The sequence below is a fragment of the Dermacentor albipictus genome, chromosome 3 (genome assembly GCF_038994185.2).
Source record: "Dermacentor albipictus isolate Rhodes 1998 colony chromosome 3, USDA_Dalb.pri_finalv2, whole genome shotgun sequence".
NCBI classification, from domain to species: Eukaryota; Metazoa; Arthropoda; class Arachnida; order Ixodida; family Ixodidae; genus Dermacentor; species Dermacentor albipictus.
The window spans coordinates 141,825,412-141,848,690 of NC_091823.1; the positions used below are offsets into that span (position 1 = coordinate 141,825,412).

The 23,279-nt window shown below is 44.9% G+C and overlaps 1 protein-coding gene across 3 annotated transcripts in view; it reads left to right on the forward strand.

Moving 5' to 3' along the window:
- Window positions 1-1,574: 1,574 nt before the first annotated feature.
- The window catches only part of LOC135905337 (ETS homologous factor-like), a 477,295-nt gene continuing 455,590 nt past the window's right edge, over window positions 1,575-23,279 (forward strand). The window contains exon 1 of one of the 3 annotated variants that reach the window (XM_065436369.2): window positions 1,575-2,313. In XM_065436369.2, the coding sequence (XP_065292441.1) occupies window positions 1,946-2,313 (368 nt within the window). In that variant the 5' untranslated portion in view covers window positions 1,575-1,945. The remainder of the gene's footprint in view (window positions 2,314-23,279) is intronic. The other 2 variants (XM_065436367.2, XM_065436368.2) reach the window with 2 other exon arrangements.

Below are 23,279 nucleotides of genomic sequence, written 5' to 3' on the forward strand. Positions count from 1 at the left end.
AGTTCATCCAACAGTTGGTTTCGAACCTTGTTCTCTCAACACAGCAGCTCGATGCGCTAATCATTTGACCATAGATTACTTAGGGACCAAAGTAGACATGGCAGACATGGTTATACATATACACACCCAGCCCACGGAAAGTGCGTGAAGTACCCTAAGAATCCAAACGTATTAAAGGCGTTTAGCGCTCTTAGCCGTCATACAGCTCTAATAAGTGAAGTGCATGAATAGTTTGTAGCGTTTTATAAAAGGCCAGAGAGGTTGTCGGTTCGTTGCGCATGAACTGGCATGTATCTATTCTTATTATTGCGTTAGCATTCGTGGGGTACGTCACGCACTTTCTGAGATTTTGTATGTATCGATGCTTGTAGATATACTATTCTGCCCATATTACACCTGACTAACGAGAAAAAGATTCCGGCACAAAATGAAATCAATTGACGCTTCAACAGGCCATCCGCTTGAGCAGTACGTGTCCGGGTGCAACGGTTATTGTCAAGCGAACACTGTCTGAATTTAGCCTGATCATCCGAGGTCATACTGTGTCTGATGCAATATCGTAGATGGGTGAAATAATGAAAGAAAGTGTTGTCGATTTGTAAGTCGTAAGTGTACGAGAAAGGCTTTGAAGAAAAAGCTATACGTCAACTTTCCTTCTTTTTACCTCCTCGTGCATATTTTATCAGCTATTTTATTGCTATGACAATATCGAAGCTACTTGTGGCGCTTGCACAGGGTCCAACAATTTGACTCTGCCTGTAAGGAGTTTTCTCTGCCGTTCTCTTCCTCCTTCGCGCACGTAGAGTTGTTATGCACCTCCGCAATATCAATGGCCGTGTAAGAATGCCGCAACTTCGCACGGTTCCACTAAATGCAACTATCGGCACTCTCGGGACGGGGACTTCCTTCCAAATCTGGCCAGCCGGGCACAAGCGACTGCCTGGCCGGCCGTGTTTGTAAACATTGCGGACATAGCGCACGTGCTTTTTTTCCTCGCACTACAGGCACGTATACGAATCATGCACACACGCACGCACTGCGGGCGAACGGCCTCCGCGCGCGTGTCTCCCCGCTATCCTGTTGGGACTCGCTGCGGAGTACGGTGCGGGACGGCGGAGCGAGGAAGGAGGGTTCCTCCAGTGAACTTGGAGGAAGTGTGTGTGGCAGCCCGCACCCCGCGCGTCCATGCATTTCGGAGAGCGGCCGCCAGCCAGCAGCGCTCGCGTGCTAGGACGACGAGAGTTGTTCTTCCCCCCCTCCGCCGTCGCCCAGCGCGCCTGTTCCCTCCTCTCCCGGGGCTTGCGGGACGCCCACCGAGCCCGTCGCTGCCGCCGCTACTATCCTCCATCCAACGTTGCCGACGAGCGGCGTACGGCGCTAAGCGGGCACAAACGCGGCGATCTTGTTGTGGCGCTGGCTCCAGAGCGCACGTGTTTTTAACTGGATCGCGCGTTGTTTGCGGGCGTGCGGCGCACGTGTTCGGCGACTTTCTGCCGCCACGCCTGACGCGGGTGATTGAAGACCGTCACTTGCGCGAGACCGTGATCTTGCGGCCTCCCGCGAGCCAACTCGGATTTTGTCTGGTGTAGTGGTTTCTGGAGTGAACTCTGGATTGTCCCTAGCTTCTGGATCGTTCTCAGTCATCCGTCCGCTGCGCAGTGCCGACCACATGACGCGCGCTGCACCTCTTGGCTTCTGATTTACCACTTCCTTGTGACGTGCGTGTAACTCTGTGTGCTTTGGGTGAACGAGTGCCGCTTCGGTGACGTCGTGGCCGGTGCGCTACGTGTGAGTGAGTACCCCCGTTCGTGACGGTACATGTGAGTGATCCCGACGCTTTTCGTGGTAGTCGCGAGACTACCCGTGCCGCCGTGCCGCCCACTCTCACTCCCACGGAGAGCAACCCCTTCCACCGCCGCAGACGCGGTGATCCCCGCGAACGGCGATGGCCAGCGGTGCCTTGCCCGCTGGGCCCATGCTCTGCGCCACCGACTCCCGACACATGGCGCAAACGATGACGCCACCGCCTCAACAGCAGCAGCAGACGTTGAATCAGTACTCTCACGCCGCCTCCCTCGGACTTATTACACAGCAGCAGATGCATCAGCACCAGCAGCAACAACAGCACATTCAGCAACAGCAGCAGCAGCAGCAGCAGCAACAACAGCAACAACAGCAGCAGCAGCAGCAACAGCAGCAGCAACAGCAGCAGCAGCAGCAAGCGGCTCAGATGGCCGAAGCCCAACAGCAGCAGCAACAGCAACTAGCCGCGGGCTACCATCTCGGCGCGTACGCAGGATACAACGGATACAGGTGAGCCCGCGTCGGGCGGCCGATGACCGCGCGGCCTCGAAAAAAAACTGTGAAACGTGCGCTTGCCGCTCTGCATCGCTGAAACGTGCCTGTGCTCACTTCTTCTCGTTCGCGAAGCTTTTCATCTTTTTCCTCCATCGCACCTCTTATACGTGACGGTCGTTTTGCATTTGTGGTCTTTCTAGGGAAAGTGCCAGGTGCGCTGTTATTCGAGCAGTCTACAGACAAGGCTTTCGCTTTCGGTCACTTTCAAGTCTACGCAATGCGGGCGACGAATCGCTCGCGTTAACGTCGAACTGCAATACTTACTTACGAGCCGTTCGTCGGGGCCTTTCAGTGTCGCCCTGTCTTGTTCTGTCAACCATGTGTCATAGCGTGTAAAGTGTGATTGAGTGACGAGAATATTGTAGCGTGTGATGCGGCGGGTAACACCTGCGAAGGGGCAAAGGTAGGTTCGTATACGGGCGGGATGCGAAAGGCACATGTGCCTGTGTTTTTGTACGTGGGATGGGATGGAGGTATTGCGTGTAAGTGAGTGCTTCGCTATAGAGAGCCCAAAAAATCTTTGATAGTCATCTATCGAAGATTCTACGAAGCATGAGAAAAACGTTACGAGCAGCCGGGCAACACGTCTGACAATAAAGTCCCACGTATCCAGTTGGCAGAATAGGAGGAAGTTAATTTCTTTGCTCAGGACGACAGAGGTATTTCATGTTCCGCAGCCACGAAGTGCATACTTAAAGCCTTTTCCGAAAATCAGTGCTTCATAATATCGTTGACGCGGCAACATACGTTAGGCAGTGAGAGCAGTAGCTTCGGTATGCAACTATAGGCCTAAAATAATGCGATGACACTGTTCCACTCACTGTATGGGCGAAAGATTTCGTTCCCGTTTGCAATTCAAGAGAGAACACGCAATGATAATCGAGCTGCGGCCATACGGTCAGGGTACAGTATTTGCTTTTCGATTCTGAAGTTCTATTTCAATAAAAAAGAAAGGAGCCTAATATCTCGGGCACTACCGACCAGGGCCCTTTTGCGGTGTTCCATCAGGTTGCGGACGTGTGTAAGTACTCCACGCGTTTTCTACCCGTCGTGACGCTGTATACACTGCCGCGCAATCGCACACGGAGTCACAAATTCGAAAGGCTCACCACGAAATGACGCTCAAAACGGAAAGAAAACTTTGCGATGTGGCCGCGTTGTCAACCTATCGCAGGCGCGGCGGTCATACGGGCTACAAAGGGCTCGTTTACTTGGCAGTGATGTCGCCTTGTACGCCTATCTTCTCTGCGCTGAACGAAAATTTTGTAGCAGAGGTGAAGGACGTCGCAGCGCACAAGAGACTCATTTCAGCTTTTTGCTCACAATTTGTGCTTAGTTCGAAGATTCAAAGCATTCTTCCCTAAATGAATTCAAAATGCCTCGTGTTCGTTACACTTTGGAGAATCTTTTTGAAAAAGAACAGTGAATGACGTATCGAAGTTGTCGCACAACGCACACACGGTTAAGCTACGTCAATAACGTACGGAAGCGTCTTAAGATTCGAACATGCTCTTCGTCAATGCGGTAGGTCAAGCAGTCACTGCAAGGATAACTTGTCCTACAAGGACGTGTCGGGACACCGCACCGAGTGACAAGACCAAGAATAGTCTTCCATCATTCAGACATGGACACATTCTTTAGGCGAACACAGAGAACATCGCACGCAGGGAATTTTTGGTCGATTGCAGTAGGCACGCCCACGTAGTCATCTTGCATGCTCTACTGCATTTCAGTTCCAACATGTAGCTCGTGCAGCTCGCATTAAATTCCGCAGCGTCCGTCGTAACCGCATCCTCCGGGAGCTTTGCTAGCTGAATGCTTGTGTTCACTTGATAGCGGTCGGGCAAAAGTAGACAACAATGGCTGTAACTCCCAGAAAAATTTTGTTAATACATGAAGCATCCGCGGACGTTGAAAGGACATCCGATGGTTGGTTGCCACTGCTTAGACCATGTCATCAACACTGCCGCTCAAGTGCCGCCAAACAACTGTCGCGACAGAACGTTGGCTTCCCTGTTTTGAAGCACATGCACATGCAGTGGCCCATTTTCTGCGTTTTTGCGTTCGCTTTTATTTTGGTGCTACAGTACTTTTTCTTTTTCATTTCTTTTTTAATGACAGCTATCTAAGTTGTACGATCGAACTATAAACTTGAGGTTAATGGTGCATTGGGCAAGTTTGTATTAGAGGTGTTTGCTTCGTGGACTTGCATGACCCATGGTAAGAATCTGCATAAGCCACACATCTACAAGAAAGGTTATTCGGCTCCAAGCAATCTGAGAAGCCAGACTTCAAGTCATAAGCACATATTCTCATTACAAAGAAGTGGCTATGCTATACAACACTGCCGACAGTGACCCGGTATATACTGTGCATTTCGCGCACGCATCGTGTTTCCTTACTTTTGCTGTCGCATTTCGGGTTTCGGGCAAATGGCGCTATTCATTATTTATCGCGTTTATGCGTAACGCCACGAGACCCATGCCACTCCTCTGCTAAAAATGCTCGCGCAGCGGAGCCTCGACTATCGCACATCTCTGGTGAATTTTAACAAACAGCTGCAGGTCGGGTGCGCGGAATTCGTGACTGCGGAGTGGCCGCGCGGCGAAAGGGACGCCAAGCAAGTTTTAAAGTCGCGTCTTCTCGCACGCGTGCAGTCGTGCCGTATCTCGCTAAAGAAAGCAGCGCCCGAACGTTCTCGAAACGCGGTGACACACATCGCGACCCTCGAGGAAAAAATGAGCGGGCGTCGGGCTTCGGCGGCTCCTCTGGGCGCTTCGTTCGCCGGGCTATCGACCTGCGTCCGAGCTTCGCGGCCTCCGAACACACGGCGGCCCTCGTTTCGTCACGGTGGGCCTGTAGGTAGTAATTAAGAGCCGCCCATTTCGTACGTACACCTCCGCGCACGCCCCTACAGTGCTTGCCTATTTGGTGCTCTTGCGGAAACGTGGCTGCCTTCGCGATTACATTTACTCCTCGCCCTGAAGGGATCGCAGGTGTGCGAACAGATAATTGATAGACTTCGTCAATTGGCTACAAGTGCATGTAGCCGCATCCAGAGGCTAGTTGCGGACGCACATGGTAACCGTAACTGGTCCCGTTAACTGAAAGTCCGATGGACTAATCCAAAAAAGTGAACTCGTATTCGAACAAAAGCTTGTTCCTGTTTGTACGATAGAAATAATCGCGTGCCACCACTGCGGGACAAACTCGTGCGCGGGGAAGCGCCATGATATTTAAACGCATCACGAGGGCTGGGGAAAGCCGCCTGCGTTTGTTAAATATTACTCATCCGAGGCACGCCTCTTCGAACCATGTCGCGTGTATTGTAGTTTTTGCAAACAATTGGTAATTTAAGGCTCTAGATACCTTTCTTGTCTTGATCTGGTCCTTCCGTAACCTCTTCTGCAACGAATGCACAGCGTTCTCACGCATTGCAGCGCAAGAGCCTTGTCGCTGTGCATGCATTTATGTTCACTCCAGCGAGCTGCCTTAGTGAGACTAACTGCAGAGGACTGAAACGTACCAACCCTCACTTCACCTTCTCATCTGTAATATTGCGTTCCATCTCTCTGCCCTTAGAGGCAGCGCTAAGCGAAGAAAGCTTGGCGTTTAAAACGATTACTCGGCAGTTTTGCAAACAAATACGTGTAGACGGCAAGGGCTCATCTACTCTCTCGAAAGAGTACTGTTAGTTAGGCATGTGTTGATGCCTGTCACGAGCAGATTTACCCACCCTGCAACGCGAGTACCTCTCCCAGCGACCAGCAGTCACTCCTATGCTGCGTCAGTGCACTGCCGTATTATGCTTGCACATTTCCTAATATCATCGCTTCATTTTAGCCTCCGCGTCTCCGTCTTCTGCGAACCGATTCTGTTTTCACCGTGTAGGGCGAACCACTTTGAAGAATTTATCTGTTATGTTTGTTCTTAGCATGGCGTGCCTTTCCCCGGATGGTTGTTGCTTATGCTTTTCGGCATAAAGCGGAGAATGCCTTTCTTTTTACTCTTTCGTATAATACGAATTTCGTATAATATACTCGTGTCACGTTGTTTCTCTCTTAATTCGTTCTTTTTAGGTTAACAGTTAAAAAGCCAAACACGACTCTACGTCAAGGATGATTAAAACAACTTCTTCACCCTAATTCCTAGCTATGAAAAGTACGTTCCTACGAAACTCAAATGCTAATTTGGTAACAGTGGTAATATAATACATCAGTCTTTTTTAATTCGTTCGCTGATAACTACCCACGACTGAAAACTTGCTCCGGCATATCATAAACGCTACTACGGTATATGATTTAGATTGAGGGTGCTTAGATCAGAAATTTGTTCTATGATACACCACGTAGTAAAAACCAAAGGTTGGGCAAATTGTGAGACCTCACACAGCATTTCTTCTATTGTTTTTTTCTTAAATCAGCGTGACCGTGTGCGTGACCTCTACTGTGTGTGCGTGTCTATTGTGCTTTATTGTTCGACATATCGTTATCTTGCTCTGTGGTTTCTTCATTTCTTCCTATCTGTGATGTCTATTTTTGCGTCTCCACCTACCTGTATATATGGTGCAAGCGGGCGCCGTGACCCTTCACGTGGCATTTGGCAGCCAGCTCCTCGTTTTCCCTTTCGTCTCATATATATATATATATATATATATATATATATATATATATATATATATATATATATATATATATATATATATATATATATATATATATATATATATATACACGTCACTGCAGTGCACAACGGATAGTGCTCACGGGCGTGTTGTTACAACACGCGACAAGCGTCCAATGTCCTAAAACAGCATTCCGGGACATTGATCCCAAGCATATTTGGCGCGAGCTATAATTTAAACGCACTGCTCCGCCTTTGGACGCATCGACACAGCGCCGCATTCATGTGGGCGTTGTTAAGCGCTTCATAAAGTCTTTGGTGACATACATTACATCGGGCTGGAAGGAACGGTTGGTGGCAGCAGCCTCGTATCGATAACTGGCTCTTAGTATACAGGTACCGCAGCTTTCGAGATAAGAGTTTCGAGCGAGAAATGCCAGATGACGCGGAAGTAGAGCGGCTACGATTGGAATGCGTTTGTTCAGCGCACAAATGCTTGTAGCTCTCGTTCACACTCGTCGACTCGCTGTAGTGTTTGACCTGCGTGATACTTGTGAGCACATAGCACCTATTGTTCTTGTCGTCTGGCGTGCTTGTTGTCGCAGCTTAGTTTGCTGTCGCGGTTTTGACGATAGGGGTGATTGCATTCTTGTTCACTTGACTAGAACGTGACGATGACAGCATTGGCGCTGCAGTAAGACTTCACTGTCGTGGTATCGGCGACCTCTGCAGTATCTGGTGATAGCTCGATTCCAAGCCCATTCGGAGACAAGCATTGGTTCATAGAAAGGCAGGCTATAGACGAACCGGACCGGACACATGTTGGTATACCGGAGATATCTGAGCGGTATAATAGGTGGCATTCGCTATCAATGGGCGTCGTAGCATGTAGTTTTACTTTTCTGTGCTACAACCACGCATATTGTAAGGGGTGTCTAGAAGCATCATATTATTAAAGGAAGAAAAATTAAATAACTGCACAACTTAAAGATCAACAAAACATACAGATTGGAAATATTGACGCTAAGTATGCTCTAAACACTGCACGTAAATAGGTCTCTTCTTTTTTTTTTATCTAACCCGCCGCGGTGGCTTAGCTGCTATGGTGTTGCGCTGATAGGCACGAGACCGCTTGATCAAATCCCGGCCGCAGCGGCCGCATTTCGATGGGGACGAAATGCAAAAAGCTCCCGTGTCCCGTGCGTTGGGGGACACGTTAAAGATCTCCTGGTCAGCTCTTTTTTTATTTATCATTGGTGGAGCACGTGCGAGCACCACGGGGAAAATGAAGAGAAAGTTCGCGCTATACACTGCCTGCAGGCTGCATAAATTGGAAGAAGATAATCACTTTCCGTTCTTTCTTTAAATCATTCCACACGCATATTACTCCGCATACGATGATTAGAACGCTGGGCTTCATTTCCGCCATTTATTTGCATACGTTACGTCATTCATTTCAAATGTGTAATCACCGCTACTGCTAATTTCGCCTCCGCGATCGGGACACGTGTACTTACGTGCACCGAGCTGTCAGTATATGTTTTATTTTACCTCAGAGGGTGGTGTACACTCACATGTAATATGATCTTCCTCGTAGGACAATTATTCATGAACACGTGGACGACCTGACTACGCATTGCAATGCAATAGTTCCGCACACACATCGCAGTGGTGTGATAAAAAGCATGCGACTAACAATCCGAGCCGCAATTTTTCCTTGTCAACGAAATCTGAAGGGCACCACTTGGTCGACTTTTTCAACCAGGAAATTGAATTCCTGCTGCAGACTTTGGACGAAAAGCCCCATTTGTTGCGTAACACTACATCATTTAGTGCTCTTGCTGGCATCATCGTGTGAAAGTGTGGTAGCAGCCACTTTTATAACAGCGCACGCGGTCTTAAATGTACATGGCCCTACGGGAAAATAGTGTGCACCAAATTTGGCCATCATTAGTTAGGCGTTGGGCAACGCAAACTTGAGGAAAACGTAAGCGAGCGTATCAGCATCTAGTTCCCAGGGACAAACGTGTCCAAGCCAATTAAGAGGAAGCTTTAGCTCAGGTGCTTAAAATCTTAAAATCTAGTGACTGAAAACTTAAAATCTAGTGACTGTTCGGTTTCGATTTTTTTATTTAGGTCGTCAAGATTTTATTAAAAATTGACAAAAATCGAAAACGTTCCGAAAACGAAACTATCATGTTTACAACTCTAACTCAGCAAGGAAAAATGATATGACAATTGTATGACTTGCATCTGATATTACATGTAAAGCGGAAAAAATTGATATGTTACGAGTGAATCTAACAAAATTTAGTAATATGGAAATGCTGCTTTTGCAGAATCCTTGCAGACAACGTAACAAATTTAGGTAAGGTATCAATTGACATGTAAAATTTGTCCGCTTTGAATGATCTAATGGACGCCGTTTACAATACCGCGATATCTGTTTTTGATGGAGAGATATTCATTTATAAACATCGTGCCTCCATATTTTTCAAACTTTCCAACCTTTGAAAATGGTTTTCATAAAATTCAAGCCCTAAATCGAAATTCTGATTCCAACAGTCACTAGAATTTAACTTTCTCTCTCAAATGCAACACGTTTCATTACAATCGGTCTGGGAGTTACCTCAAAAATGCGTTTTTGCATTTTAAATGTATTTGAATTGGCAGCGGCGGAGTTGGGCCCGAGCTAAAGCTTCCATTGAACTTTCTATGACTACGCGTTGTTTTCTTCAAGCCCACCAACTCAAAAATCTCCGAAAGGTCTCAGAAACTCACCTGCCGTGGTTTCTTAAAATCAAATCCCGGCCGCGGCAGTGGCCTTTCGATGGGGGCGAGTGCAAAACCAGCCGTATACCGTGCATTTGGTGCACGTTAAAGAACACGAGGTGGTCGAAATGAATCGGGAGCCTCGCACTACACCCTGCTTTATAATCGTATATCGTGGCTTTTGCACGTAAAACCTTTCATTCTAATTTCTTTTATTTCAGAAACTGTGTGGGGTAGCTACTCACAACATGTGATTCTTGTAAGCGGAAAGGAAGCGAAATTTTTTTTGACCACCACTTGGCGATGAACGATGCAAAGACGGCAGTCATCGAGGCAGTTCACGTTGAAACGCAAGGCATGGGTGGCACCAGGTTTACGAACGCTATTTCTTAGCATCTGTACACGCTACGAACGTTAAACTCGCTAAATAGCGTGCGTAAGATTAACGTACTGTATTACAGCAAGAAGTCGAGAGCCTACAGAGCATGTGCAGTGAAGACACGATTTCTTAAAGTACATTACCCGTTCACGTATGCTTGAGCGCGCTTTACGGAAACTGTCGACGCATAAAAGTTAACGCAGCCTACCTAAGACAGAGAATTGATAAAGCAGGCAGCATGGCCTGTAAAGGGAACCTTGCGTGTCTCTCTGATCGCAGAAAGACTTTGGTTGTATGTACTGCCCGAGTATGCTACAGCCTTACGAAACAGCTGGATCTCACGAAGATTTTGTGCCAGTCTTAGTAAGGCCGTGCCAATGACGCAATTTCCATGGAACAGCCTATTATTAATTATTGCGGAACTAGGCATGCACAGACTGGTGCTATCTCTATATATGCTCCTCTACTGAGTCACGACTGACTCACGGTGGGAAGCGGAAGCGTTTGCACCAGTGGAACTGGGCCGTGAGCGTGGCAGCGGGAAATGCTACCGCATTCGAATTGCTTGCGCATGGGCAACTTGTGCGCTTCCATGACTAAGATGAGGGTGCTACATCCGGCTTCGCCTATATTGCCGGTATTGCTGATTTTTTTATTCTCCCACTTTTTACAGTTCCTCCAATTTGCACTGGTGCAGTCATTCTTTCTTTACGCACACACACATTACGCCTCAGCTAAAGTGTCTCGAGATACTTAGGAAGAGGTCGGAATGGTTCGTCCATTTTATTAATTCATTCTGAATAGCTTTGAACGTGGATCCAAGGTCCGAATGCAACAATGGGGCTATAAGATACATTGTAGTGTGTTGCCCCGGGATAACCTTGACCACCTGTGCTTCCTAGAAACGCACCTACATAAAACTAAACGAGCATTCTTGCATTCCACACCTGTCGGAATGCGGCCTCGGGAATCGAACCTGTACCCTTGTGCACAGCCGCGGAACGCCAAGAATTATTTAAAAAATTCAACGACAGTTAGGGAAGAGACAAAGAAAGACGTGAAAAATTTCCGCGCAGGCGCATGAACTGTAGTACACTAGCTGGCATGTATCAGAGCACGACGCGCTGATGTGCAAAAAGAAAGTGAATGTCCAGACAATTTAATAATATGTGCGTGCGTACAGATATAACTGGCGTAGTCGTCCATACGTGCCACTGCTATCTGGAACGTGCTATGCTATGAGTAATGACAATGCGACCATGTTCAGACACGCCTTGTACGTCACGTTTCCTGCAAAAATGTATCATACAAATGCACAGCTTTCATTTGAGCTGATTACGCTCCTCAAGCTTTCAATTGTGATTTGGCAAACTTGAAAACCCCGTAATTATTTCATATAGTTTGCACCAGCGGTTACAGCATTATTACTATGCGAATTTAAAAAAAATACGTGCATAGAATACGCTTAGAAAACGCTACCACTTCCGTCACGACGGCGTGACGATATTGTCTAAAGTGCGAGAAGGTAATTACGTCATTATTACCTATAATTGAAATGCCTGTCCTAGTGTGGGACATTAAACCCCATCACTCAGCAAACCATTCACTTGTATAACTTTTCAACGGTGTGGCTGGTGCTATCTTGAATGAACCACTGCATTTTTCATTCGTGTACATTTTTTCTAACTGCCAGCTGAATTTATTCTTGCAACTTGGCATTTGTATGGCCCTTAAGACAATTTTTATCGGTTCCTGAAGATGTATAGCGAACTGCAAATTACTTTGTTAATATTACTTTCAAGCAATAAAATATCTCGCCTGACAACTTTTTCTAGTTTTCAAACAAATTGGCTAAAACACGAATGATAGCTTTTGGACGTATTGCTAACCATACCACAGTAAGGCATATAGGTACAGCATTTGGTCCGAGTGATTTCCCCACCGTGTCCTGCAAAAAACAAAGGGCATGCATAGAATGTACCGACAGAAAAAATTTTCACTGGAACAAAGCTTTAAGTGGTTCGAAAGAGCAGTCATAACATATTAAAGCAACGCAGACGCAGAATAATTGTGGCAGGGAAGCGCTTACGAAATAAAAGCTAGTTAAAGACCACAAAACACTTTAGCTCTCAATAATTCAGACGTGAGCGAAAAAGTATAATGCTCCATTATATATCACGGATGATTTCGTTCGGATGGACTTCAGGTGTTCTTATCTTGATTGTTTTCCCTATAAGAGTAATATGATTGCCAGTTAAAGGGCAGCACCATATTGATGCGATCACCATTCTTAGGATGCTACCGGTACTTTCCTGGGTCTGTCTGTCTGTCTGAGTTTGCTTGTATCTGACCATTTTTCCGCCTAGCTGGATCACTGGGCAGTCAGTGGTTGAATGGTGGTCAGTGGTTGACCCGGTAAGGGATATATTCGACACTATATATGCATCATTTTGCTAGCTGGCAGCGAAGTTGTAGTTAAGAAAGGCGTCGGTGCAGTAGTGCCATCATTCATTCCCGATCATATCTCTGCAGAACGCCATTTCCACTCTTTCGGTGAGACAAAACTGACCGCAGTTGATAGGCCATGTTTGGTGAAGTATTGTTCGCAATGGCCAAATGTTTTGAACACTGTGTGATATATATATATATATATATATATATATATATATATATATATATATATATATATATATATATATATATATATATATATATATATATATATATATATATATATATATATATATATATACATATATATGCACGAGAAGAAAGGAAACCGAGGTGCCCGCTTTCTGTGTTCATTGCCAAGTTGCCTTCAACCAAAAGTGTTCACGTACTACTTGACGCCTGCAGTTGAGAAGGTGAAGTACATGCACTGCCATGGCCATGAGTGGTGGCGCCAGATAACACTCTTAGAGTTAGTGCTAGTATTCACACATAAATAGAATGGGAAGACGTGGGCTCGTATCCCAACGGCGGCCAAACGATTTTCCGTCCACTTTAAACTGCATTGAATTGAACTGAATTAGAGGGTTTTACATGCAAAAACCGCGGTTTCATTATGAGGCGTGCCGGAGTGAGGGATTCCAGATTAATTTTGACCGCTAGGGGATCTTTCACGTGCCCCTAATGCACGGGACACGGACGTTTTTCTTCCAAAAGCAATAAATGCCCCATGATGCTTGATGCATGATGCATGATGCACCGTCCAGTGTTAACGTTCGATGGTACCAAATCCCACGTGACCAACTTGTGCCTGCAAATGTGAATTAAAGCCCACCTGGCCCACACTTAAAAAAATTGCCTTCGCCCAATTTGAAAGTTGAGTTGACCCACGTTCACAACTGAGCTGGCCCACTCCTAAAATTGGCTTTGTCCATCCCAAAAGTTTGGGCGCCCAGACCTACAAAATTGACTTTGCTCAAATAGAAAAATTGTGGGCCGACGCCGCAAATTGAATTGGCCTACCCCCAAACATTGAGTGGCCGACACCCAATAAATTGACCTTGCCCAATTCGAAAATTGTATTGACCCACGTTCAAAACCGAGCTGGCCCACTCCGAGTCGTAGTGCTTGCACCCCAATATGCGTCCGCCTCGGCCGGGATTTCAATCCGCCATATCCTCTAACCCACCGAGGTGGGCGCTCATCCACTTTCATCTCCATTTACTCAACATTTATTTAAATGAATCAACAACTACAAATAATTTCGCATATATTGTCCTTCGTGTCACTGTTTGTTGTTGTCTTATGATTGGAGCAATAATAATTGGCACCCTCGGTTTTCTTCCTTGTTTATCACATAGCGAGGGTCTAGAATCCGGCAGCTTTGATGCCGTCAGATAGTGTGTGTGTGTTTAGTGACCAGGTTCTTTCGCCCAATATGTTAGATAGCACGTAATAAGTCAGGTAGTGCTAGATATCACGTTCTAGACCCCTCTTATAGCCGTGAGTGGTGGCGCCGGCTAACAATCGGCGGCTAACACACGCTGACAAACACTATCTTTATGTCCGCTGTAGGTTCACTGCAATTACCCCTGTCTTAATTTATTCGTGCACTTTAAAGACCCAAAGGCATGTCATAAGGGAAGTAGCATACACACCTTAAATCAATTCACCAATCAAGTACAAAAAAGAATATAGAATCAAACCCAAGCTACTATAAAGACAAATCTTACAAACTAAAAAGGAAAGCATATGAGAATGAGCTAACAAGGCTGAGCATTCACATCCTAAAAGAGTAGTCAGGTGAACGTATTTGGGCATGTTATATGATGTTTTTAACAAGTCAATATAAGCACATAACATATTTAACACAATTATACGGAGCCATTAAGACACCAAGATGAAGCTTTAATTTGCCAGTGAATTCGTCATGGTTCATTATACAGATGATATGTTCTGGTATTTGATTCCAGTGATTAACAGCGAGGACAAAGGGTGAATATAAATACAGTTTTATTCGGGCGAAGAAAGATTCTAATTTGAATTCGTGGTCTAGTCGGTGGGCAGCTTTTATAAGTGCAGAGAGATGGGAATCGTTGTGATAGATTTTATGAAAGAGAGCAAAGTGGCAGTACTCTGGGCGATTGCAGAGAAGACAAGTTTAGCGACATTTTTATTTCAGTAATGTTAGGTGTCCGAGAGCAATTCTTTGTTATGAAAAGGGCACTTTTCTTCTGAATAGATTCGAGTTTTTTTATGAGGTATGCCTGATGAGGGCTCCCACTTTGTTAAGCATAATCAAGTTCAGGGCGGACTAGGGTATTGTAAGCCACACAATTAGTAGCAGCGTTGGCGAAATGAAAATTACGCCTAATGAATCCGAGTGCTTTAAATGCGCTGCTATTTATAGTGTCAATGTGTAAGTTACACGACAAATCAGACGCTAAATTAACACCAAGCTATTTAAAGTTAAATACATGTTCAACTGGTTTGTTACTCAGTGTGTAGTGATGCATTATGGTGCTCAATTTTGTAGTGAAGGAAACAGTTTTTGTTTTGTTCACGTTGACTCCCATCTGCCACTCCTGGAACTATTTCTCTAACCTGTTTGGGTTGTTCTGCAAGTTATTACCATCTTCAGTGTTAGTCACCTTTCTATATATCACGCAGTCATCCTCGAATAACCTTACGGTGGAAGTCATGAAATTAGCGATATCATTATTGTAAATTAGAAATAGAATCTGTCCGGGCACAGGTCCCTGCGGCTCTCCCGATTTCACGTGTGCTAATGGGGTACCATGAAGGTCAATTCGCTCGCTGCTGCTTCCGCGCGGAAAAGCGTCTGTCATTTCCCAAAGCAAGCAAAGTCATGCTATCGCTCGACGAACATGGTCTAACCGCGTTCAACCACGGCATTTTTTTTCCGCTCCATGGCTGCTTGCACGGTGCTTGACCTGCTCTCGAGATTCTTTGTTAGCCACCCAGTTTCTGCCCCGTATTCCCGCACCAGTAGAGTGCAATGATTGTACACTTTTCTTTGCAACGACAGTGGTAAGCGTCCAGCCAGGATTTGTTAGTGCCGGTCGTACGCACTTCAGCCCATCTTTATTCTTCTGTAGATTTGTTCTCATGATCAGGGTCCCCTGTGAGCAATTGACCGAGATAAACGCACCCCTGTACAGACTTTAGAGGCTGACTGGCGATCCTGAATTTTCGTTCCGTTGCCAGGCTACTGAACAGTATATTTATCTTCTGCATATCAATCTTCAAGCCCACTCTTACACTTTCGCGGTTAAGGTCATCAATCACTCACTGCAATTCGTGCTCTGTGTTGCTGAACAGTACAATGTCCTCTGCAAACCGAAGGTTGGTGAGATATTCGCCGTTGATCCTCATTCCTAAGCCTTCCCGATCTAATAGCTTGAATACCTCTTCTAAGCATGCAGTGAATAGCAATTGAGAGATAGTGTCTGCTTGCCTGACCTCTTTCATGATAAAGAACTTTCTACTTTTCTTGTAAGGAATCAAGGTAGCTCTGGAATCCTTGTAGATAATTCACAGGATATTCACGTACGCCTTCCCTACTTTTGATTACGCAATGCTTCTATTAATACTTGTATCTCTACTGAATCAAACGCCTTTTCATAATCTATAAAAGCCATATAGAGAGTTCGATTGTATTCCGAAAATTTCTCAATTACCTGATCGACGACATGGATGTGATCCATTGTAGCATATACCTTCCTAAAGCCAGCCTGTTTTCTTGGTTGATTGAAGTCAAGAGTCGCCCTTATTCTATTGGAAGTCATCTTGGTGAATATTTTATACAATCCTGAAATAAATCTAATGGGCCTATGATTCTTCAATAGAAAAACGTAATCCTTGTTATGGATTAGTTCTAGTAAACAGGCCCACATACCCCAGGAAAAGGATGGGAAAACGGCACCGTGGTAGCTCAATTGGTAAGAGCCTTGTACGCGTAATGCGAAGACGTGGGTTCGTATCCCACCTTCGTCTAGTTGTTTTTTTTCATTCCCTTTCATTTCCGTTTAGTAATTATTTCTTGAGTTCAATTAGGAACTACAAACAATTTCCCTGATGCTGTTCTTCCTGTCCATGTTTGGTGGCTTCTTATGGTTTGACTATATATATATATATATATATATATATATATATATATATATATATATATATATATATGGGCCTTTCATGCTCCTGAAGAAAAGTGGCGTTAAGCGAGTATGAGCCCGTAGGTTAAAAATTCGTCCCTGTTCTGGCGAGCACAAGTACATATACATGGACCTTCCATGAACCCTTAAAAGGCTCATCAACCATTTCAATCAATAAATAAATCAGTCAGTCATTCAATATTTATTTTTGACGAAATCAAATACAAGATAGGTATAAGTACACATTCGGAGGTCCCGAAGTATCAACTGTCGGGGGACCTCCTAACAAGACATGAAAGGGGTTAGTAGGATGTGGCAAACAGTGAGTCATGTCATATATTATACAATTTCTACATCATCATCGGAAATAAATGGTAAGAGAGAAAGAAATCTGTTACAAATATCGCAAGTATAATTACAGTTAAAGAGAAAGGAAGAAATAACTGAAGAAAAATGTAACTCGCAGAAATTCAAATGATGATAAATGGCACGTAAAACTAACAACGAGGAGAAGTATCAATTATAGGTGAAATTCAGTGACTCGGTAATTTGAACAGTAGATTGCATAATGGTGAAGCAGGACGAAATCTAATTAATTCTAGGTTCGTTAAATTACACTATGTGTTAGATAAAGTGTTCAAGAAATGCTCCTTCGTTCTACGCTTGAATGATGATAATGTAGATGGCTTCATGTCAGATGGTATTGAATTCCAAACAGAAATGCCTGAAAACACGACGGTAATTTTCCCATAATTAGTTCTTGCTTATGAAAGGAGAAGATTGAGTTGTGCTGAAAATCTTGTGTTGTTATAATTGATGAGGCTAGAGCGAGTAAGACCTGGAATATTAAACTCGGTATTTATAAGAGGAAACATAAGTAGTCACAGCTTATGATTGAATAACATGTGTAAAGGTAAAACATTTAGGGAACGGAATATGGGAGCAGAGGGAGATGTATGCGATTGGAATGCAATTAGGACGATAATAGTACGATAATTACTCATGCACTTATGGTCACCTTCTTAAATACTGGGATTACTTTACCTGTCTTGAGGCGATTAAGAAAGATACCATCTATAAATAATCTGTGTGCTCTATGTGCTAACTCAGGTGGGATATCATTAGACACTAGCTTAATGCTAGAGGGGCGTATCAAGTCGAGGCCTGGACCGGTTGTATTAGGAGAATTTATATTACATACTTCTAGCGATGTTCTGGGGAACAGGTAAAAGGAATCAGAACAGCGCGGAAAACTAAGCAACGTTGAATCAGGCTGACTACCATCTGCAATATAAAATGGTCACTGAAAACATTAGCTATGTCTTGAGGGTCAGTAATATTAGCAGAATCGTGGTTCACACACGATATGTGATTTTTAGTTGTACTAATGTTCAAGAATTCTTTAATAGCCTCTCAGTTTCGTCTGGTATCACTTCCATTATTTCTTATTTTATTTTAGTAGTAATTACGCTTGCCATTTTTTAAAGTGGCTGTTAGAGCGTTTGAATATTTGTGGAAGCGCAGCCGCAACGCATTATTGAATGGCTGGACTTTAAGTTTCTTACGAAGGTTATCTCTTTCGTTAATGGACCGTAATAAAGAATCGCTAATCTCAGGCTTTCTTGGTGAGCTAAATCATCGCTTCACAGTAGTGTTACTTGCACATGAGTTAGAGCATTCGGATATTTAAAAAAAAAGATACAAAAGCCGTTTCGCCACATTGTTCTTCAAGCATGTCAGCCCAGTAAATCACACAAATCATGCGAGTGAATTTATTAGAATCAAAGAAAGTCCTGACATATTTTGCTGCTTGAGAAAGCGTTACGGAACCTATGCAAAAAAAATATATAGGGTAATGGTCTGTTACGGCATACTCCACTATTCAAGCTGTGCTAAGATCAGTAGGTGTACTAGACAGTACATGGTCAATTAAAGTATTAGGTCCGGCTATTCACACCTGGTTGGAGCTGTAAATTGTGAGGAGAGACCACAGCTAAGTGCGTAAGTACTCAGAGCAACATTGACGGTCAGGGCTGATAATGTTGATGTTAATGTCGCCACATATCACAATATCCTTGTATTTATCAGTGACTGTGTTTAGTAACTGCTCGAATTCTTTACAAGACTCGATATAAGAGGAAGAAAATGAACGATGAATGCATGCAATTATGATGTTATGTTTGGTAGGCAGCTGCGGCTTATTACTCTCTACTTCTAGCCATACTGATTCACAGAGGCAATGGCAAAAAAAGTTCATGGCGATGTTTATATGAGAATGAAGATTTTACTAAAATGGCCGAACCGGCACTGCGATAACCTTCACGATGACAATATTCAGAAGCGTAGCCAGAAAGACCGTATAGATCCCCGTCATGAGATAATAACCACGTTTCAGATAGTCATACCATAGAGAAGGCATGATCAAGACTGCAAGGAAGAGCGATGAGATCATCATGATGCTTACGAATACTGCGGGTGTTCCAATGTATTAAGGATAAAGTGGGTTGTTCTTCCTTAAATAGAGCTTTCGCTTCATCGAGAGTAACAACTGAGTCAGCCATGATGAATTAGACGTTAATGCAAACAAGGAAGAAATTATTTGAAGACTGACAAATCATTGGCACCACAGATGCGATGAAGAAGGCTGTTTTCCGACTTTATGGCCTTAGTGGCACAGTTATCGGTCCACAGAAATTTCCATCATTTAGACTTCTTGAGTTATAGCGCGTGCGCAAAAAGCCGCTTATTATCGGGTGCGAGGTGATCATTATTAAAAATAGAAGTTGGTGCTTTATGTGTCAGCCCGATTGCAGTTGTTGCGAGTCTTGCTTTACGCGCTTTGGAAGCAATGTCAGCCTTTTTTATTCGCGAGCAGAACCACGCGATAATGTTTGTTCCTTGTTTGGCAGGCACGCGGTGAACAATGTCAACGTCACCAGCGGTGACAGGGCACCCAATCTTGTCACCTAAAGCCTGGACAATTGTTAAGCAGCTTTTTCCTTCAGTCTTTGGAATACCTTTAATTTCTACGTTATTTTGCCTGGAACACTGCTCAAGGTCAGCAACTCGTTGTAAAGGCTTTTGCTACTCTCAATCAAAGACTTATTATCGTCGCTCAAGGATTTGTTTTCTTGGAGACGGTTGTCATGTCTTGGTTTCACAGATTCGTACAGTTCATTAAACACGCTAAGACTTTGACACATTTCTGCGACTTCAGAACGAAGACGCTCAAGTTCTTTCGCCAACTCGAAATTGGTGGGCATCTCTAGAATTACACAGATCAATACAAAAAGCAAGGAACGGCAGCAGTGGTGGCGGCGGAAACTTACGAGCTATAAGGAAAATTTCAAAATCACTAACCTGCACAAGCTTGCAGAGAATGGTTAGGAGCGATTCGTAAGCCGCGACCACTGCTGCCTAAGTGACGATCGCCGTTCCAGGGCAGCCGCTTATAAAGGCGGGATCCCTCTGTAGGCGGCGCTGCACGCTATGCAGTGGTGACGGTGCTGGGGTCGCCGGCTTTACACGTGTACGTCTTGATAGCATCGCTGTTCACACAGAGGGGCGCCTGGAAGGGGATGCGCACTAAATCTGCACAAACATGCAGATAATGGTTAGGAGCGATTCGCAATCCGCAACCACTGCTAATAAACCCCAGTTTGAGAACCACTGGTCAAATGGGTAAAGCACCCGGCTGCTGTACTGAGGAAACCCGGTTCAAAACCAGCAGTCGACCCAACTTGGGTCACCGCTCACTTGACATTGGGCACGCGCCGCTTTTCAATGAACCTCTCTGACACCCGCTTGGCTCACTGGGTTTGTGCCACTGGGTATATGTGCCTCTCTCCAATGGCGAAAAAAAGTGTTCTTTAAAACGCCTCTGGTGTTGGGCGTAATCGAAACTACGTCATGTGTATATTCAGAAAATCTATTGAGAAAGCGCCACACGCAAACTTTGCGGTGGCCCCGCTTGATGGCACTGCGTATCCAATAGGAAGCGCGACAGGGGAGCCCAGCTGCAGTACGTGCCTCAGCCATGACGCGTTTCGACGTTGGCAAAATGGTGCGTCACCGCGCTGCTTTCAATTCTAATTGCATTAACGTCGACATTAATTGTGAGATGGGTTCTGCAGATGCTATTTTCTTTTAGTTCACCGAGTTATTGCGATGCAACATATGTTAAATTAAAAGGGTGATGCGTAGAGGATTTTTGTCAGTCACGATAATTTCTCTTTCGCTGGTAAAAAAGTCCCGTGTAACGTGAACACTTTTTTCTTTGTTAAAGAGAACAGATGTACACTATTAAAACAATTTGCAGCCACCAGGGTGTCAATTGTTCTCTATGACACCCAAGAAAACCGCCAGAGTGTCTTAGCGGCTGTGACGTTGCGCTGCTTGATGGTGCAGGACGAAATCGCGCCCGCGCTCGTCACATTTCTGTGGTGGGAAAAATACGAAGCAACCGTCTGCCGTACATTGGTTGCACGTTAAAGAACGCCAGGAGTTCAGATTTAATCCGGAGTCCCCCGCTACGGTGGACCTCATAATCACGTCGTGATTTTGGTATCTTCAAACCGAGAATTTAATTTTTCTTTATAATTCCTGCACAACGCCTATTTTTTGTTGCTTTCGGTTTCGAAATAACATTGCGTCTTTTATACAAAACAAAGAATTTAGAAGCCTAGCAGAGCACTATGGCCTTGGGAATATTTTCTTTCTTTCCCGAACCCAGTATAGAACTGTATTTTCTTATCGTTTGAATGTATAAGATATTGCAGCAAGAAAAAGCAAGGCAGAGTTGTTAGCTTTAATAAAAACCGCCCATGTTAGCGCAATCGTTGGCTTTAGTTGCCGATACATATGAAAAACGGGCGAGAGATGACTCAGTACTTATCGAACTCACCCGAGTATATCGCACAGGCATAATATACGTATATGGCTAGACATTGTGGCGTAGCTCACGGCGAGATCCGGGCGATGGAGCTTTACGTTACTTATGGTTAGTGCATGACAATGAGGAGAAGCAATAGGACAAAGGCAAGCGCCAGTGTGTCGCCTTTCTGTGCGTCCACTTGATCTACGTCGTTGTCAAAACGCCTAAACAATGCTAAGTATGTACCAAAAACAATGCTAAGTAGTACCAACAAAGCCCAACGCTAACGCTTGTGAAGATTTGTCACAAGCTGTACGGAATGTAGCTTGTTCAATTGCCGTAGGCAAGAAGAAGACACCGTGCGTTCCACCAGTTCTGCGTAAAAAAAGTAAATTTGAAGCGAATCAGCAAAAGCAAGAGCTTTACCGTCGATAGACAAGATCAGCGGAACACATCAGATTCAGAGTTAAGCATGTTCATATATGTATAACATTTCATGCTTGAAGCTCTCGTGCACTACGCATTCGCTGCACATTACAGAACCCCAGTTGGTCTCAATTAATGAGGAGCGCCCCAGCACGGCTTGCCTCGCAATCAAATCGTGGTTTTGGTGCGTAAAACCACAGAATTTACTTTATCTTCACGTTGCGCAACTACACACAAGCTCCATGTTTGCGAACAAAGAGACATGATGGAAACAAAGACAACAGACGACTAGGTTCAAAACACCTTGTCTTATTCATTCTTTGCCACTTAGAAAAGTAATTTTTGTAGCGTAACATTTGAAAACTTGCCACCTCTGTTAATCTTGTCTTCCGAGACATTCAGGAGAGCGGAGATTTACAAACGGTTGTAACCGATCTTTAGTTCTTGTTTTTTTTCGATCCCAGCGCCGCGCAACATCGTGAGGTGAGCTGTTGCAGCTTGTCTGTATAGACACCACCATCTTTGTAAAAGTTGTGCGAGTATAGGTCCACAATGAACACATGTCCGCTGGCTAACTGTTCTCCTCAGCTGTCCTCTAAAAGTTGCGTGCACTCGACGGCAGGCCTCTTCGGCAGCGTCACATCGCGATTCCCGTCGCGTGTATCGGCGGCTGCGCGCCAACTGCGTTTCTCGATTTTATCTCTTGCCTCACCTATTTTTTGCAGCCTGTCTCGCCTATACCATGTTGTTTGTCTTGCTCTGTGGCTTTTCTTGTACGCCCGCTTCTTTCTTTAAAATGTCCGCTGCATTCTATTCTTGCTCGGATTTTTGGAAACACTCGCAGCACCCGAAGCAAGTGTCGCGACCTTTTCAACTTTACGACTTCTGGAAGTGCCGTGCCCTACGGCGCCAAGCAGTCCCGTCACGTCGGTTTCATTGCGTGGTGGGGGCGCCAACAACGTGCCTACGCTTCCTACACACCATCGCACGCTGTGCCACAGCACAATTCATAGCACAACATCCGGTAGCAAATTGGCGATCAAATATATTTTTCGACTTGTACGCCCGCATTCTAGAACGTCTCTCCACACCGTCCACTCGGCACACAACGGGGCTCCACGGTGATGATGATTATGATGATGATAATGATGATGATGATGTCACATCTCTTTCGATACAGGGCGGTGACATTTATTCACCTCGAGCTAATCACGTAAACTATACGTGCTTT